The 18,142-nt window shown below is 42.9% G+C and overlaps 1 protein-coding gene and 1 non-coding gene across 3 annotated transcripts in view; both read right to left on the reverse strand.

Annotated features, from left to right (window-relative positions):
- ADAMTS12 (ADAM metallopeptidase with thrombospondin type 1 motif 12) overlaps nt 1-16,918 on the reverse strand; it is a 381,409-nt gene extending 364,491 nt beyond the window's left edge. Inside the window, exons 1-3 of one of the 2 annotated variants that reach the window (XM_054489130.1) lie at nt 16,887-16,918; nt 16,097-16,376; nt 3,973-4,334 (exon numbers count right to left, since the gene is read on the reverse strand). In XM_054489130.1, the coding sequence (XP_054345105.1) occupies nt 3,973-4,334; nt 16,097-16,223 (489 nt within the window). In that variant the 5' untranslated portion in view covers nt 16,224-16,376; nt 16,887-16,918. Of the gene's footprint in view, nt 1-3,972; nt 4,335-16,096; nt 16,503-16,886 lie in introns of those variants that run through there. The other variant, XM_054489129.2, reaches the window with a different exon arrangement.
- LOC129037644 (U6 spliceosomal RNA) lies at nt 12,419-12,525 on the reverse strand. The gene has a single exon (XR_008502884.1). It is a non-coding gene; the product is annotated as a U6 spliceosomal RNA (small nuclear RNA).
- Nucleotides 16,919-18,142: the final 1,224 nt, after the last annotated feature.

The raw sequence follows: 18,142 nt of genomic DNA on the forward strand, positions 1-18,142 counted from the left end.
AAGAACTGTATTCACTTTAGTAAAGCCTGAGCTAAGAAATGCTATGAACAGGTATTACATAATGTGCTATAAACAGAAATTAAAATTATAAGTTTAATGACCCAGGTACACAGTCCAGAGGGTAAGTGCTTGGCAGAATTAGAATGCCCCATGAAAAATCAGAACCCCAATCCTGTCTTATGCACGAGGGTAGATATCTTACACTATCCTTCCAGTGCAGAAATCTAAACTGAAATACTACCAACAAATTCACCTGGAACCAAACCGGTAGTGCTCCTGGCAACAGAAAAACCAAACCCACCCCCACTGCGATATTCATTCCTGAGGATAAATTCAGAGTCTAACTGATTAAAGAACACAGTTCCTCCATCAAAAAGCTGAGAATGGAAGAAATCAACTAAACTGTTAAAACAGACAAATTCCACAATGCCAAAGTTGTGAAAATGTTGACGGGAGAAGGGTAGTGAAAATGGTGGAGATGACAGAGGGGAGCTGCTGAGCCAGGACACCGGCTGACTCAGTCTGGGAGCAGCCTCAAAGAGGACACGGGCTGGAACCATGCTAGAATATATTAAATGCAAGAAGGAGGTTGTCCCACAGCTTCCCATAGGTAGCTTTTCTAGGGTCCTCAGTTTGAAATCATCTGAGTCTGCTCCAGAGGAGACTAAATGAGTCTCAAATCAAGACAACTGCAAGAGAACACAGCCTCCAACATCTCATTCAGATGACCACATCTGAAACAAACAAAGCCAGGCTTGCATCCCAGGAATGACAGGCAGACGTCCTGGTCCACATGAAAGTGTTTCTTCCTAAAAAGGACTTCCCAAATGCTACTTCTGCCCCTAAAAGTGGAGAAGGGCTTAGAGCCAGCAGAGCTAGGCCTGCCATCCTGTGAATTTGAATGTAGGGCCATTCCTGGGTGAAAGAGAGAACAACTCTCTCTTTCTGGATGTCAGACCCTAGACACGTGATCAGAAGTCAGGTCCAAGTCCAACCACTATCCTTTGGACTACGACGACTCTAGGTGGACACTGGCAAATTTTGGCACACAAGCAAACGAACTTGAATCCGGTCAAGTAGTGCACACACAGAAAGGAAAGAAACTCATTTGGCTTTGGGTGCCTTTTTTTTTTAATAACCATCCATTAAACATCCAATTTTGTGTAAAAGGTTCCAAAATAATCCTCCCAGTAGAATGTTTCTTCTGGCAAAATCATTCACTGATCTGGATGTGAAAATTTCCCATCATCTTAACTAACACTTTGTGCTTCTGAACTTCGTATGAATCTGAAATCTGAATCTGAAAATGCCTACATGGTAGTACTCCTGCTCCTTAGGGACATTTGAAATTGAAAGGGTCCTAGTATTCTATTCCCAAGCCTAGGATAATGCTAAACAATATGCAATTTCCCTTAGAAAGCACAAGATGAAAATAGGGAGCAATTTACAGCAGTGGTTGCACCCCTGGTTGCTCATTAGAATCACCTGGGGAGATCTGGTACTTTAGAGTAACATTGGCCAATACCACCTATTAACACCCACTTATGCTAATCCAGTAGTTGGCAACACTGACTGCAATTTAGAATCTCCTGGTGAGCTTTAAAAAATGCTGATGCCCGGACTCTACTCTCAGACCAATAAAATCAAAACATCTAGGCTGTGGGGTAGGGGCATGGCTCCATTTTAAAGCTGGCCAGCTAGTCTTAATGTTGAGCCAGGGTTAAGAACGACTACTCTAGTCCAGGGCCTCTCCAACTTCAGTGGGCATCAGAATCTCCTGGAGAGCTAATTAAAACAAAGGTTTCAGACAAGCAAATCTATAGAAACTAAATGTAGATTAGTGGTTCCCTAGGAGTGGAGGAATGGGGGAATGGGTAAGTGACTGCAAAGGGATATAGGTTTCTTTGTGGGCTAATAAAAATATTCTAAAATTTATGGTGACGGCTGCAGAACTCTGAACACATTTAAAGCCATTTAGCTGTAAACTTTAAGTGGGTTAATTGTATATATGTGAATTATATCTCAATAAAGCAGCTAAACACACACAGAGACATTTTTGCCCATTCCCCCGAGATTCTAACGCACTAGGTCTGAAGTGCAGCCCATGGGTTTGTCTTTGTAATAAGCTCCCATTCAATGTGATGTTGATTCTGCAGGTCCACAGACCATACTGCTCCATCCCATGGAAAGGTGCTCATGTTTAATGAGCAGGATAATGTTTCGTCATCAGGGGCTCTTTCTTCAGTTCTGGCCATAGAGGATCAGGTGCCATAATGCTTCCAGGGTTGTCTCACAGGAATGAGAGCCAGGATTGCAAAGGGGAGATGTGATGTGAGTCCAGAGCAAGCCTAGAGGATGACAGCCATGGAGCTGGGAAATGTTCTGCAGCTCAATGAAGCCCCTGATGAGGCCCAGAGAGAAGAGGAAAAGAAAAATAGAAAACCATTCACCATTCTTGATTTTCTGCTATGAGCTAATTAGGAGGAAATGATAAATACCTAATATGAAAATCCAAATTTACAGAAAGAGGCAAAGCAAGACTTTCCATTTATTGTACAAAGCAATTCATCCCCAGGGGTCCTCTGGAAAACTTAAACCGCTGGATAATGTTTTACTGAACTTTCTCACAGTATTCTAGCAAAGCCAAACTCCAGAGACACAACATAAACAGAGCCCTAAATTACAAAGTACAGAAATTCTTAGCAAAATGGCAGTAACAATGGGAGGATTTGGAACAAGTGCCTTTTGTAGGAATGCCAATGCCACTAGAAGTTTTGCTTGGCAAACCAGCCCTGGCACAGGGACCAAGGCCAAAAACATGGACTCCTCCATAACCACCTTCGAGACTCTGGGATTCCTTCCCCTGCAGTCACTCACTCCCTAAACATACAACTCAAAAAATCTCAACAGAATTCCTGAGCACTGTTTGCCCTGCAGTTGCTGGTGGGGCCGTCACTGTTGCTGCATTTTGAGATATAGCGTATGATAGAAAGACTTGAACCCAAAGTAACTTGCACAGTGAATTTATTCAGTATCTCCAAACTGCCTCATCTGCTAAAACAAGGCAAAGTGGACAATGTACATAAACCACATAGTAAACCACATATTCCAGTGCCTGGCATATTCGAATAATAAAATATAATAACAGAAGCCAATACTCATTGAGTGTTCATGATTTATTAAACACTCCTCACAATTAAAAGTGTCAATAACCTTTTTCTGAAAGACCAGACAGCAAATATTGTGCGGTTCTTCAGCCATACAGTAACTACCCCAACTACTCAGCTCTGTTGTTGCAGTTTGAAAACAGCCATAGACAATCTGTAAACACACTGCATATCTGCTTTTCAATAAAACTTTATTTATAAAAACAAGAGGCAGGCCACATTTGGCCTATGGTTCATAGTTTGCCAAACCTTGCTCCATGAGGCAGGTACTACTATTATCTCCATTTTACAGATGAGAAAACAGAGGCACAAAGGGATCAACTGACTGCCCGAGGTTCCCTCGTGAAGTCTAATTATGAAGCACACAGAGTCAACTATTACATCACAGCAGCTTCTATCACCATCATTATTCATAAATTCTCAGTCCAAATCTAGGTTCTGCTCATTCAAAATATGCTGTCCAGCCAGTCAGTTGCCTCAGAGCTGCCTCAGAGCTGCCTCAGAGGCTGAAAACCAAACTCAAATCCTCCCTCTTCTTCCCCCTCCAACACCACCCTGATGTTGCTGGTTGGAGTTCTGTCTGCGTCCTCTGAACCCTCAGTGCCCTTACTCTTTGTATCTCTCAAGTCGATCTCTTTTGTTTATTAAATACTTTCTCGCCAACCCCTTTGGAGGCCAGGATCATCACATCACAGGGGCTCAACTCCCATATGTCAGTGCATCTGTGAACCTGTTGGTAGTAGGTCTACCAGCTGAGACTCTAGGGGCCAGGGCAGAGGAAGGAGATGCCAGAGCCCGCACTCACCAGTCCATGGCAGGCACTGAGGGCTGCCGTCCCAACTCTGGTGCCCTGCTGTAGAACTGTGCCACTGAGATGGCAGAGGGAGGCGGAGGAAGCCATCATCTTAACACGGGAGAGGTTCCCATATCTCTTCTCCATGATGTAGCTATTGGAAAGAAATCCTTGATTGACTGTCAAGTTAAAAAACAGGTCCTTCTCCTCGTGAGAAATTCTGTAGTACACCCAGTCCTCTGAGCCATCCAAATCTCTCTTCCTCCTGCTGCTCGTGATGGGATAGTGCAAGCCATATGACAAAAAATGCCCACTGGCATCTACTCGGACTGGACCCACCACGTGGTATTCTGGCAGGCCCTTGATAAAATGCTCTGAAAGAAAAGGAGAAATGGAAGAACAGTGAGAGAGATTGGTAGTAAGGCAAAGCCACTTTCGTTTGGAACTTGGATGCTAGCTTTTTTTTTTTTTGAAATGGAGTTTTGCTCTTGTTTCCCAGGCTGGAGTGCAATGGCATGATCCGGGCTCAATGCAACCTCCTCCTCATTGGGTTCAAGCAATTCTCCTGCCTCAACCTCCTGAGTAGCTGGGATTACAGGCATGTGCCACAACGCCTGGCTAATTTTGTATTTTTTTTAAGTAGAGAGAGGGTTTCTCCATGTTGGTCAGGTTGGTCTTGAACTCCCGACCTCAGGTGATCCACCTGCCTCGCCCTTCCAAAGTGCTGGGATTACAGGTGTGAGCTACCATGCCCAGCCGCTAGCTTTTTAATTACAAAATCCCACTGTTGACTTGAAGTTTAGAGATCCTTTCCATCACACAAATACTGTTAACATTAAATTCCCAGAACAACTCAAATTTACCTAGTGCCTGCTCCTCAGTGACATGATATCAGGTGTTTTACCAGAGACACATTAAGATGGAAATTAATCCGTGAGGGGTACTGTTAGAAAAGGGGCAAGATCTGAATGAGGAACAGGAATATTTTCAAGTCTAGAGTTCAGTAAGACAAATCACAGAGCTTCACTGTGGATTATAAGGTGCTTCAACACATGAAGAACTTCCTGTTAAAGTCAGATTAGAGGGAAAAAAAACACAAAATCATGGAGAACTCATCATATGCATGCTGACAAACCTCACACCAATTACAGCATAAGAGTGTTCCATAATGTAGCAAAGAGTGCATAAAAGAAGCTGGGTTTTAAAAAAATATTTACCAAATGCATATAAGGAGATATATCAGGATCTGAGGCATTGGCTCAAAACATAAAAACTGCCACTTTAAAAATGCGAGACTGGAAGCCTTGATCCTTCCCCACACGAGAACACATACACATTCTGACCTACTCAAATTTGCCTCCCTACCACTACCTCCTTATTTTGATGTTTGAGAATAACAAAGGATCTACCTAGGAGGGGATTTATCATCACTCTGGATTACACTTCTTTTTTGTTTTGTTTTGTTTTGTTTTGTATTGTTTTTTGAGATGGAGTTTTGCACTTGTTGCCCAGGCTGGAGTGCAATGGCATGATCTCGGCTCACTGCAACCTCCGCCTCCCAGGTTCAGGTGATTCTCCTACCTCAGCCTCCTAAGTAGCTGGGATTACAGGCATGCACCACCATGCCCGGCTAATTTTGTATTTTTCGTAGAGATGGGGTTTCTCCATGTTGGTCAGGCTGGTCTTGAACTCCTGACCTCAGGTGATCCACCCACCTTGGCCTCCCAAAACCAATAACTATTTAGTAAGATATACTAATATTTTGAAAAAACAAACAAACAAACAAAAACCTTCTACTTGTCACCTCTCAGTTGTAGTTTTGCACTTTGGATCTTGCTTTTTTTTTTTTTTTTTTTTGTATTCAGGAAGCAGCTTTATTCAGTAGGCTAATTGTTAATTCCAAAATATTCTGTATTCATTACTCATAATTCAACTTAAACTTCACAGTTTAAGTTCTAAACACTGCATCTAAGTTTAACATTGACAAATAAGTAATTGCTTTTTTTATGCAAAGTCTCTTTCAATCATAAGGCTCTCATTTAAGCTATAATTTTATGTAAAATGGTGCCCAACTTGCTTAAAAGAATAATAAACATATTTGTCAAAGGATCAGAAAAATTAACACAAAATGGGGGCTTTTTCCCCCAAAATAATATTTCTTTTTTTTTTTTTTTTTTTTTTTTGAGGCCTCCCCAGCCATGCTGAACTATGAGTCAATTTTTTTTTTTTTTTTTTTTTTTATTTTTAATCTCACTTAGTTTTTATTATTATTATTATTATTATTATTATACTTTAGGTTTTATGGTACATGTGCGCAATGTGCAGGTAAGTTACATATGTATACATGTGCCATGCTGGTGCGCTGCACCCACCAACTCGTCATCTAGCATTAGGTATATCTTCCAATGCTATCCCTCCCCCCTCCCCCCACCCCACAACAGTCCCCAGAGTGTGATGTTCCCCTTCCTGTGTCCATGTGTTCTCATTGTTCAATTCCCACCTATGAGTGAGAATATGCGGTGTTTGGTTTTTTGTTCTTGCGATAGTTTACTGAGAATGATGATTTCCAATTTCATCCATGTCCCTACAAAGGACGTGAACTCATCATTTTTTATGGCTGCATAGTATTCCATGGTGTATATGTGCCACATTTTCTTAATCCAGTCTATCACTATCATTGTTGGACATTTGGGTTGGTTCCAAGTCTTTGCTATTGTGAATAATGCCGCAATAAACATACGTGTGCATGTGTCTTTATAGCAGCATGATTTATAGTCCTTTGGGTATATACCCAGTAATGGGATGGCTGGGTCGAATGGAATTTCTAGTTCTAGATCCCTGAGGAATCGCCACACTGACTTCCACAAGGGCTGAACTAGTTTACAGTCCCACCAACAGTGTAAAAGTGTTCCTGTGTCTCCACATCCTCTCCAGCACCTGTTGTTTCCTGACTTTTTAATGATTGCCATTCTAACTGGTGTGAGATGGTATCTCATTGTGGTTTTGATTTGCATTTCTCTGAATGGTGCTGGGAAAACTGGCTAGCCATATGTAGAAAGCTGAAACTGGATCCCTTCCTTACACCTTATACAAAAATCAATTCAAGATGGATTAAAGACTTAAATGTTAGACCTAAAACCATAAAAACCCTAGAAGAAAACCTAGGCATTACCATTCAGGACATAGGCATGGGCAAGGACTTCATGTCTAAAACACCAAAAGCAATGGCAACAAAAGCCAAAATTGACAAATGGGATCTAATTAAACTCAAGAGCTTCTGCACAGCAAAAGAAACTACCATCAGAGTGAACAGGCAACCTACAAAATGGGAGAAAATTTTCGCAACCTACTCATCTGACAAAGGGCTAATATCCAGAATCTACAATGAACTCCAACAAATTTACAAGAAAAAAACAAACAACCCCATCAAAAAGTGGGCGAAGGACATGAACAGACACTTCTCAAAAGAAGACATTTATGCAGCCAAAAAACACATGAAAAAATGCTCACCATCATTGGATCTTGCTTTACTTTGCTCATGTAACTTCCCCAAATAGAATGTCTTTTGCATTCTATCAAAATCCTGTTTAAGCATTCAAGTCTCAACTCAAATCCTTCCTCTTTATTCTCCTAGTGTCCCTGGCTAAACTTCTCTCTCCTTTCCCTGAACACTCATGCCCTTACTTTCTGTACCTCCCAGAATGGCTTTATTTTGTATTGCCTTTTATTATATGATTTAACCCCAAATCTGCCAGAATCTTGAACATCACAGGTGCTCAGTTCTTATATGTTGATGTATCAGTTAATTAAAATAACTGGACTTGATGGGCTAAAATTATAAAAGAGCTTTTTTTTTTTTTTTTTTTTTTTTTTTTTTTTGTCCAGGCAACTACCTCCAAACCCCTTGTGGAATCATTCTTCTCTGCCTTGGATGAAATATGGCGCAGAACACAGAGTTTTCACTCTCAGGTACTAACAAGTGGTCTCCATTTTTAGGTGTAAGAAGCCCAGACCCACTACTTCCCACTGCAGCAGCTAGGTACAACAGACCACATGGCAACATGGGCAAATCTTCACAGCAATGCTCCATGAAAAACAAGAAATAAAACAAGCTAATGCAGAGCTATTTACATTCATGGAAAATACACACACACTAAAACAATAATACAAAGTTTTCCAGAACACACTGGAACAAGAAATACATATGGAACCCATTAAAATGGTTTTCCATGGGGAAGAATTGGAGTAGGGAGTGGGAACAAAAATGCATAAACATATATAACAAGAAAAGCTTTTTCGTAAATTCATGATACTAGTGTGCCATGAACTGAGGTGTATAACTGACTCAGTGCTCTCTCCTGCCCACTCACTCCCTAAGAAATGTCTGCTCCAATCTAGTATTGGAGGACCTTCCAAATCTAGACCTACCAAAGAGAAAAACTGTGGGTGGGTGAGGCGGATGCAGTCAGCTCCCATAGTATTTCCCTATCGCTGCTCTTCTCCTCTGCTACTCACAGTGATGCCTCTGGCTCCTCCAGGGCTCAAACAGCGAAGGGAGTTAGGGGCAGAAAATATCTTATTCAGCTGGGTATAGCAACGGTGTCATCTAGCAATGGTGCCCTGTATGTAGTCAGTGTCCACATGCTGACTGGCGCCTTCTATTAAGAGAAGCTCTGTGTCCACTGGGAAACCTCTGCTCCCTTCAAGTCCCTCAGTGTGGACAATTCCTCCTCCAACTGGCTGCCCACTGCCTTCCTATCTTCTACCCCTTTACTGAAACCATGTCACCCCTGCAGGGCATCCTCTTTGGCATCTTTTCAAGATGATCCACATCTTGTTGCCTTCCATGAGGTCCAAATCTGGCTCACAAGAAGCAACCATGATCCCTGACATCCCCTTCACCCCCATCCCACGTCATGAAAATCAAGCCACTCCTCGCCGTGCTTTTGGTCAGCTCTGTCACCAAACATCATTCCAGGCAGTCTTTTTCCTATCAGTATTTTAAGGCTAAAATGCTAGTGGCCATGCTCCCCAAGCCCATAGCAAACCCTCAAGATCTCTAGCTGTCCCTTCACTTGCCTTGAGTTGGGGCACAGTAGGGGGAATGAATGCCCTGGCACTCTCATCTCTCCTGAAGGAATTCTCTCTCTGAAATCTCTCCACTGCCCTTTAAGCCTCTCCTCACGTGCATACTAGGAGAGTGAAGGAATTAGAATCACAGCATCACTCTGCAAGTCCCACACACATGGTCTAAAATTTCTCTTTAAGTATGCGTGGAAAATTAATCTTCTTTTTTTTTTCTTCTCAGACTTAAGGTCTTGGCAGAAACTGAGACAAAAGAAAGAGTGCCATTTGAATACCCTGTTACACAGGCAAGTCTCTGCATCTCCATCAAAACAGAAAAATAAGCATCTTTTCTAGCAGATTATTTTTTTCAAAAAGCCAGATTGACTGATTTAAGGGGAGCACGAACGAAAAGCAACTACATTTTAAAAAATGAATTCTGAATAAAATGTTTCACTCTTCCAAGTCAAATGAGCTAAAACCTATTGAAAAACTCTGAAAAGAGCTGAAAATATCTTATTTGCTATACTTAGAAAACAACTATAATAAAATTTAGGTTGTCATGACACAGAAACCAGCAAGTAAGATTCTAAATCAATCTTACATTATTAAAAAATTACTCTAAATTTTTATGTGAGTTGATATATCAAAATAATTGTGGCAATTTTGTAGAAATATGGAAACGATAGGATATAATAATGGGGCAATAAATGTATAATTGCATCTCTACTATAATTGCAACTGTGAGATATATTAATATATATGCATATGAACAAAGCCTTTGAAATAATGGGTAAGAGTGAAGATTTTTATGATGATGAGATTTGGGGTGTGGTTTTTCCTTTTAAAATGTGTAGTTCCTGTGTTGCTTTTCCCAATTAAAAATAAATAGGTTAGAAGGATTTCACTGGAGAGTGCTGTGCTGGCTTGTGAGAGAACTATATAGAATATCCAGTAGACAAGATAAGTAAGGCATGCCAGTGCCCCATGACACAAGGCAGTCTGGCACTGGTCACTCCCGATGTCCTGCTGACTGTGCCCATTACGGCTGGCTGCATCCTGAGGGAAGAATTCACCTTGGAAGAGGCATCCCTTGACTGAGACTGCTGGAGATGGAGAGGGGGCAGCTAGAGTAGAGCTCGAGGTCTTCTCAGGCAATAGGAAAGCAAAATGAGTTTGGAGTGACAGATCCACAGGAATGTTAGCAGGAGGCAAGGATGTGAGAAAAAGCAGGCCAGGGTGGAGGCAGCCTTAAATGGCAGGCTTGGTATTCTGCCATCCAGGCCATCCAGCAGAGAAGCAGTAATCCCAGATCTGAGTTAGAAGAACTGGAACGGGCAGAGTGTGGAGGAAGCAAACTTAATCTAGGAGTTATCTCAATTTATCCAGAAAACAACATTTTCTTCTCATAAATATTCTGACTTAAAATAACCCTTATAGAAACTGCCTCTGAAGATATATCTCACAGATTTAAATATGATTTTTGAAAGTATAAAGTGAAAGACTAAAGTTTGCCTATGCCCTAGCACCTATTGCCCAATAAATAAAAGAGCAAACAAACATAAATTTTGACCCAGTTGCTTTTCATCTAGTGAATTTTTAAGAGAGCCAATTTAAGTTGGCTGTAGAATAATATGATGATAATTATAGTAAGTGTTTCATGAGCACTTGCTATGAGCCAGGTACCATAAGTCTTTCCTCCTTCAATACTCACAACAACCCTGTGATAGAGATTCAGTTGTTATCCCCATTTCATAGATAAGGAAACTGAATGTAGAAGTCACTATGCCACGTTATATAACATTCCTTGGATTGAAACGCTGTGCCTCCTATTTCAAAACCATGCTCTAGCCACCACACTTCATTAGCAAATAAAGAAAAGCAGCTGCTCTTGGCAAAGAGTGTAGCAGGGTTAGAGGTAATAACACTGCTCCCAGGGACCGTGATCTGACCAGACAAGAAGCGCTTCACCTCTTTACACCTCAATTTGCTTAGCAATCAATGGACTTAGTAATTGCCTCTTTGTCGGGCAAAGCGATGAGGGATAAGATCGGTTTTCCCTCCTGATCTAATTGCATAGGAGGCAGCTAAGCCATGGCAGCCCATAGGTGTGGATGGAAATCAGGGGTCACTTACAAAGTGTGGTTTGTGTTGGTGACCCAAGCTCAGCTACCTCAACTGTACAATGGGCATAATAATAATAGCATCTACCTCCTAGGCTGGGAGTGAGGCTCCAATGTATTAATATATTTAATAGATTTAAAATTGTGCTTGACAAATAACATTCATTAGCTAAACATTAGCATTGTTGGTTTTAAAGGTAGAAACTTGGCTACCAGGGATCACTGTGGACATAAACATGTGTAACCTCCAAGCAGAGACAGGAGAGAAGCCCACACTCACCTTAGCCTCCTCTCTGTAAGCTAAGATTAGTTTGGCAGATTTGTTAGCTATAATCTTGGCCAATGAAAGCAGAACTCAGAGGAGATATGACAGGGATGGAGAAATAGGTGTCAAGAAATAATAATAGCTCCTAATTTGTATCATTTCTATGGTCAAGTACTACATTAAGAGTATGCCGGCTTGGACTTATCTAATCCTCACAGTTCTCTGGGTAAGCATTATTAACTGTATCCCTCATCTGGGGCTCTACTTCCATCTCTGTAAAGTGACAACAGTGAGGGATGAGGATTTGTTCCTGGGCAATCTGATCCCAGAGCACACAGTCCTAAGCTCTGCCCTCACTGTGTGCATCTCCAGGGTCTGTTACCCAGCACAGATGTCAAGGCGGGTTGTCAATAAGGTGTGGGGTTCGGAGGGCCAGAGGCTGAGATACATGAAAATTACATCACAGTCTATACAAGAGTTTGTAGAAATATTATAAGCTCCGAATACTTTGATTTGTCTTGTTTAAAATTATATTTAAAGCCTCAGTCCACAAGTTTCAATGGTACTTCATGAGAAACTCAATTAAACGCTGTTGGCACAAGCACTTTTGAAAACACAAAACAAGGCATCTTTTACCCTCAGCTTAGAAAGGACAGAGGTAAGAGAATATTTACCTACTAGTCTTATACAGTTTAGGCTAAATCTATAGTAGTTATTCATTTTTTTTTTGAGACAGAGTCCTGCTCTGTTGCCCAGGCTGGCACGATCTTGGGGGCTCACCGCCTCCAGGGTTAATGAGATTTTCCTGCCTCAGCCTCCTGAGTAGTTGGGACTAAAGGCGTGCACCGCCACACCTGGCTGATTTTTGTATTTTTAGTAGAGATGGGGTTTCACTGTGTTGGCCAGGCTGGTCTCGAATTCCTGACCTCAGTTTATCCACTCGCCTCGGCCTCCCAAAGTGCTGGGATTACAGGCATGAGCCACCACGCCGGCCTATTCTTTTTTCTTTTTAATGGAACACTTCACAGATTTGCATGTCATCCTTGAGCAGGGGCCACGCTAATCTTCTCTGTATCAGTTCAATGTTAGTATATGTGCTTCCAAAGCGAGCATTATCTGTACTTATTCTTTATATTTATTTCTATCTTAGAGAGAATTGAATTTCTCAGATCCCTTTCTAAAAAAAAAGATTATGAAATTCCTGTAATAGAGGTTTATTTTCATAATTATCTTCCATGTAAGATAACTGTAACCTTGCAACGCTATTTTTATTATAGAAATTTACACATGTTGGAATGTTGTGAAGAACTGTGTTGGTCTCCTCAAAATTATAAAGTATGCCACAGAAGGTTGGAATTGCTCATAAACTTTATGACAACTAATGTGCTAACTATATAGATTATTATAATCAACACAAAATATCAAATCTGTGAACTCTCTTCTTACATTAAGAAAATAGCTGAAATCCTTTCCTCCTTGCAGAATTTTTTTAACAGAATACATAAATAATTAAAACTCTTATCTGAAAACACTGCAACATTCCCTCTGTTTCTTGCACAAGCCTGGAGTTCATCTCTAATATGGAATAAAGTGCCTGTCCTGTTGATTTCACAGAGATGTCAGGAGCAAAAGAGACTGGAACAGTCTGGCACTTTGTAAACAGCACAGGGGTAAACAAACCTAAGGGGATATGATTGGGTGTAGAAGACACACAGTATATAGTGTGCAAGATTAATATTTCCCGTTGTTCTGATACTTGGTTGTGAACCAAGAAATCCTGTGTAAGTCACAGCACATTCCTATATCACAACTGAGCAATGCGGAAAGAATACTGGGCAGTTAGTCAAATAGCCTGTTTCTATGTTTCTAGTCCCAGAAAGGACTGGATTTATCTCCATACTCCTTCCAACAACTAAAATCCTGACTTAGCCCAACTCTTAGAACTAGAAGGAACCTAAAAGGTTATGTAGTGTCTGAATCTGTTTCCAACCGTGGAACCCTATGCAATTCCCTTTACCCTCCTCGTGAAGGGGCATTTATTAGGTGCTCAATCATGTGTGTTGACTAACTGATGCCCTAGACCTCCCATTCCTTATCCATAAAACTAAAAATGGGGGCCAGGCATGGTGGCTCATTCCTGTAATCACAGCATTTGGGAAGGCTGAAGTGGGAGAATGGCTTAAGGCCAGGAGTTCAAGATCAGTCTGGACAACATAGCTAGACCTCATCTCTATTAAAAAAAAATACGTATTTCAAAAATAAGAATGGGTGAGATGATCTCTGAAGCAATTTGCAAGTTTAAACATTCAGGATTTGAATGCATTCAAAAATGCTATCAAAGTGGAAATGGAAGTCTAAGGAGATTGGTTATTTGTGAGGCTGTAGGCAGGTCATTTGGAGGGAAAAACCCAGGCCATCCTAATCCCAGATAGTCTTAGAATTTCATTCTCTAGTGGTTTGTCCTCATCCATCCCTTCCTCCCTCTTTCTGACTCTCCCTCTTAATTCTAAATGTAAGTCTGCTTAGAAATTTCTCCTTTGCACCAAATGTGGATTATTTGCAAATCCACTAGGGAATTGATTGTGGTTGGTGAAATGCTTTTAAAAACTGAAATTATTGGCTGAGTACAGTAGATCACACCTGTAATCCCAGCACTTTAAGAGGCCAAGGTGGGCAGATCACCTGAGGTCGGGAGTTGGAGACAGCCTGGCCAACATGGTGAAACATCGTCTGTACTAAAAATACAAAAATTAGCCAGGCATGGTGGCACATGTCTGTAATCCCAGGTACTCGGGAGGCTGAGGCAGGAGAATCACTTGAACCCGGGAGGCAGAGGTTGCAGTAAGCTGAGATCGCACCACCGCACTCCAGCCTGAGAGACAGAGCAAGACTCGGTCTCAAAAAAAAAAAAAAAACCTCAAATTATTTTTAAACCTAAATAAATATATATATCACCAATAAGCTTGGAGCACTTTATAGGTTTTTTTGAACAGTGGATACTCTCAGCACATAGCTCTAGATAGAGGTGACTAGGGAAAATAATCATATCTCACTTTCCAGAGAGCAAAAACCATGGCCTAGTGGTGTCTGCTTCACACCAAGCTGAATTCCCTTACAAAGATGTGGAGCAGAGCTGAAAACCAACCCAGGAGAATGTGTGTCTTTGAACGAAATCATCTCCAAATGCTCTGGGAAGTGCTTGCAGGCTTTGTTTGTGCTGCCCCAGAAGGGAGACTTTTCACAAAGGAACTGTTTTTCAAAGAACAACAAGCCCTGCTATTTTAAACTTGGGGGTGGGAGATTGTATCTGGACCGTTTACACAAGTGAGTGCTGGCTGACTGACATCTAACCCCAGTGTTTGCTGGCTCCAGCTTTCCAAGTAAAGCAAAGAGAAGGACTTGCTTCTGAGACGTCTTGAAGCCACAGCAGATGAGTTGTCCAGCAATATTTGAATTTTACAACATGGGCAGAAAACCCTGCTTAGAAATCCTAAACAAGGACAGGCTGGTGATGTTTATCACCCGAGTGGCCTTGGGAATTAAAGGGATGTCAGAAAGCCATGGAGGACACTTCCCAAGGCTTCAGCACAGTCAGCAAACACAGGACTTAGTGGATGCTAACCCAGTGCTCTATGTGCGTGTGCATGCGTGTGTGTGTATATGCGTGTATGTGTGTGTGTGTGTCCCTATTATTGCTACAGGACAGTGCTGCATGATTCTAAAGGTCAGACTACCTGGGCTCAAAACCCTGCTCTACATTAGCTGGCCTCATAAGCTCTCCAAGCTGCAGCATCCTCATCTGTACAGCAGGGACAGCAACACTGGTACCTGCACCCTGGAAGGCTATTGCCAGTGATCGGATGGGCTGACACAGAGTGCCACGCGGGCCATTGCTGCTGCTAGGACTGTTTACCCCCAGAGGTACAATGAATCCCCCACCAAACATGAAGGTGCCTCTGACCCTTCCAAGTCCAATAAACTGCTGACTGTTAGGCTTAAAAGAATAAAAACAACAACAAATTGTCCACCAGAACGCTTCCAATGCTTTCTACAATAACATGAGTTCAGAAATTCATAAACAGAAGCAGCCAGCTGTGGTCAGCGAGACAGGACAGGAAAAAGTGAGCCCTTACGGAGGTATAGTTTCCCCAAAAGGACTATTCTTTTAAAAACACAACTCTAAATCTTTCCAGGAAACCAAAACACAGCCAAGCCTGCTCAGTAGGGGGGAAGAATCACATTTCCCCTTTCCTAACCAGAGGTTTAAAACTAACTAGAAACACTGCAATGACTGCCAGTAGCCAGTTAGCATTTAAAAAAAAAATAATTTTCCATGTTTAGAGTCTGAAAAATAGGGGATCCAAACAGTACAGCATTCAAAGAGGAAACAAAAGAGAAAAAGTTACCAGCTAACTCTAGGGTCTTTCAAAGACCGCAGTGTCATCCCTGTAAAAGAGAGAGTGAGGTACTCGCCTTTCTATAAGAACGAAGGACTCATCACCTTAAGCACTGAATTCTGAGAAAGCCTAGGCTCCTGAGCTCCCAGCCCAGATTTCCTTACAACGCAGCCAAATGGCTTTGCAGAGTTCAGTTCTGCCGGGTGGGGGAAGGGAAAGGGGAGCAACAAAGTTCCCGCAAGTCTTACCGCCACTGTTTTAAAAAGAAATAAAGAAGAGTCACTAACCTTGCCTCCTGTCCGGGAAGCGAACCGGGCCTGGCTGAGGCTGTCTCCCATAGCAAAGCGCCCCAAAGTTAAGGAGCTGAGCCACCACGGAAAGGTTTGCAAGCCAGCTCCTCTGGGCACATGGCATGATTCAGATGTTGGGGAGAAGAAAAGTCAAAAAAGTTTTAGCACTCAGCTCCAGAAATCAAGTGCTCGCCTGTGGCCCAGCAGGAAGATGCAGGGGTGCATGGTCCAGGCGCGAGAAGGCAGCGACTGCAAAGCTGCCCGCGATCTCCCTGTGCTTTTTTAAACAGAAGGAGCTAGACACCTTTTTCCCCTCCCTCCTCCTAAAAGGGGAGTGATTCAGCTGACAGTGTCCGCTTTCGGCGGGGTGTGGAATGGGCCAGAGCGGGAGGGCGCTGCCCACCCCGGTCCCCACTCCGGTCCCCACCCCTCCGCCTCCCGCATGCCCCGCGGCCTCGCAGCCCGCTCGGTGCATCTTCCTCCGGGACTCCCACCCCCGCGCTCCTCCGGCCCCGCCCCGAACGCCGGGCCCAGCTGGCCGAGCCGGCCAAATAGGGGAGACCCGGGAGAGCCGCCCTGGGAGGCACCGGAGGAAGCTGCGAGTGAGAGGCCCCCAGGTCAGCCCCCCAGCGTGCTTAAATACAAGCTCAAAATGATGAGAACAGAGTTGAGGCAGACGGGGGGCCCCACTCCCTCCATCCTTCCGCGCTCAGCGCTGCCCCCTCCCCTGCTGTTCTCCTCCAAGTTCCTGAACTTTCCCCAACATCGCTCTATCAAGATTCCTCACCCACTCAGACCGCTCTGGGATTCTCTTCCACTGGAAAAACTAATAGGCGATTTTTCTCTTTGCCAAGTCACACAAAGGGAAATGGGCTGCGCTAATCTGCTAATGTGACCTCAGACAAGCCCCCTCATCTGTGCAATGAGGTGACTGCAGCAAATGCCTGTGGGCCCCTCTGAGTCTGCAGATCTCTGTGCGACTCTTCTACTTTTAGAGCCCCATCTTTCCTAGCCCACCTCCATTCACTCAAAAGGAAACCAGGAATTAAGTCAGCCCAGGAAGGTGTTAAGGTATCTCCCCAGTTTCCCTGAACTGGCTACCCTGGAGGGGGCGTCCATTCATTCAGAGGCTCAAGCTTTTACATTGGTGAGAGAATGCCACAATCCAGGACTCTTGCCAGGCATCTTGAGAATTTACTGGGCTAATCCAGCCAAGATTTTTCACCTCTGAGCTGAAACAGGCCTCCTTACTCCATTCAGGAAGAATTCGGCCCCCAATATTGACTTTTCCCTGGCTGCCAGCCAACCACATGTGTTAATCAAGAGTTCTGGGATACCAACTCACTCAACGTTGTATAGGGACAGAGCCTCCAAGGCAAACTCAGGGGCCCGAAAGCAAGGTGGTCCTCTCAGATGTGGAACGCATGGGCACCAAGACTTTTAGAGGTATATGCTAGTTTCCTATTTTTGCTGTTACAAGTTACCATAAATTCAGTGGCTTGAAACAACTCAAATTTCTTATGTGACAGTTCTGATCTGAAACTGGTCTCACTGGGCTAAAATCAAGGAGTTAGCACAGCTGCATTCATTTCTGAAGACTCTAGGGGAGAATCTGTTGTCTTGCCTTTTCCAACTTCTAGAGGCTGCCTGAATTCCTCAGCTCATGGCCCTCTTCCCCCATCAAAGCTAGCAATGGCCCTTTGAGTCTTTCTCACATCACATCACTCTTCTTCCTCCCTTTTCCACTTATAAGGACCCTTGCGATTACATTAGACTCATCCTGGTTATCCAGGATACTCTCCTAATCAGCTGATTAGCAACCTTAATTCCATCTGCAACCTTAAATCCCCTTTGCGTGTAACAGAACATGTTTTGTTGTCACAAGCAAGTAAAAGAACTACTCTGAGCCTTTTTTCTGTTACATAAACATTAGGCAGCAGGATCACAACTGGAGTTAAAAGACATTCAGATAACACAGGCATGATGACCTGCATTTGCAAGGGCATTTGCAAGGGCATTGAAGAACAACTTTGGGCTAGAATT

The sequence above is a fragment of the Pongo pygmaeus genome, chromosome 4 (genome assembly GCF_028885625.2).
Source record: "Pongo pygmaeus isolate AG05252 chromosome 4, NHGRI_mPonPyg2-v2.0_pri, whole genome shotgun sequence".
NCBI lineage: Eukaryota > Metazoa > Chordata > Mammalia > Primates > Hominidae > Pongo > Pongo pygmaeus.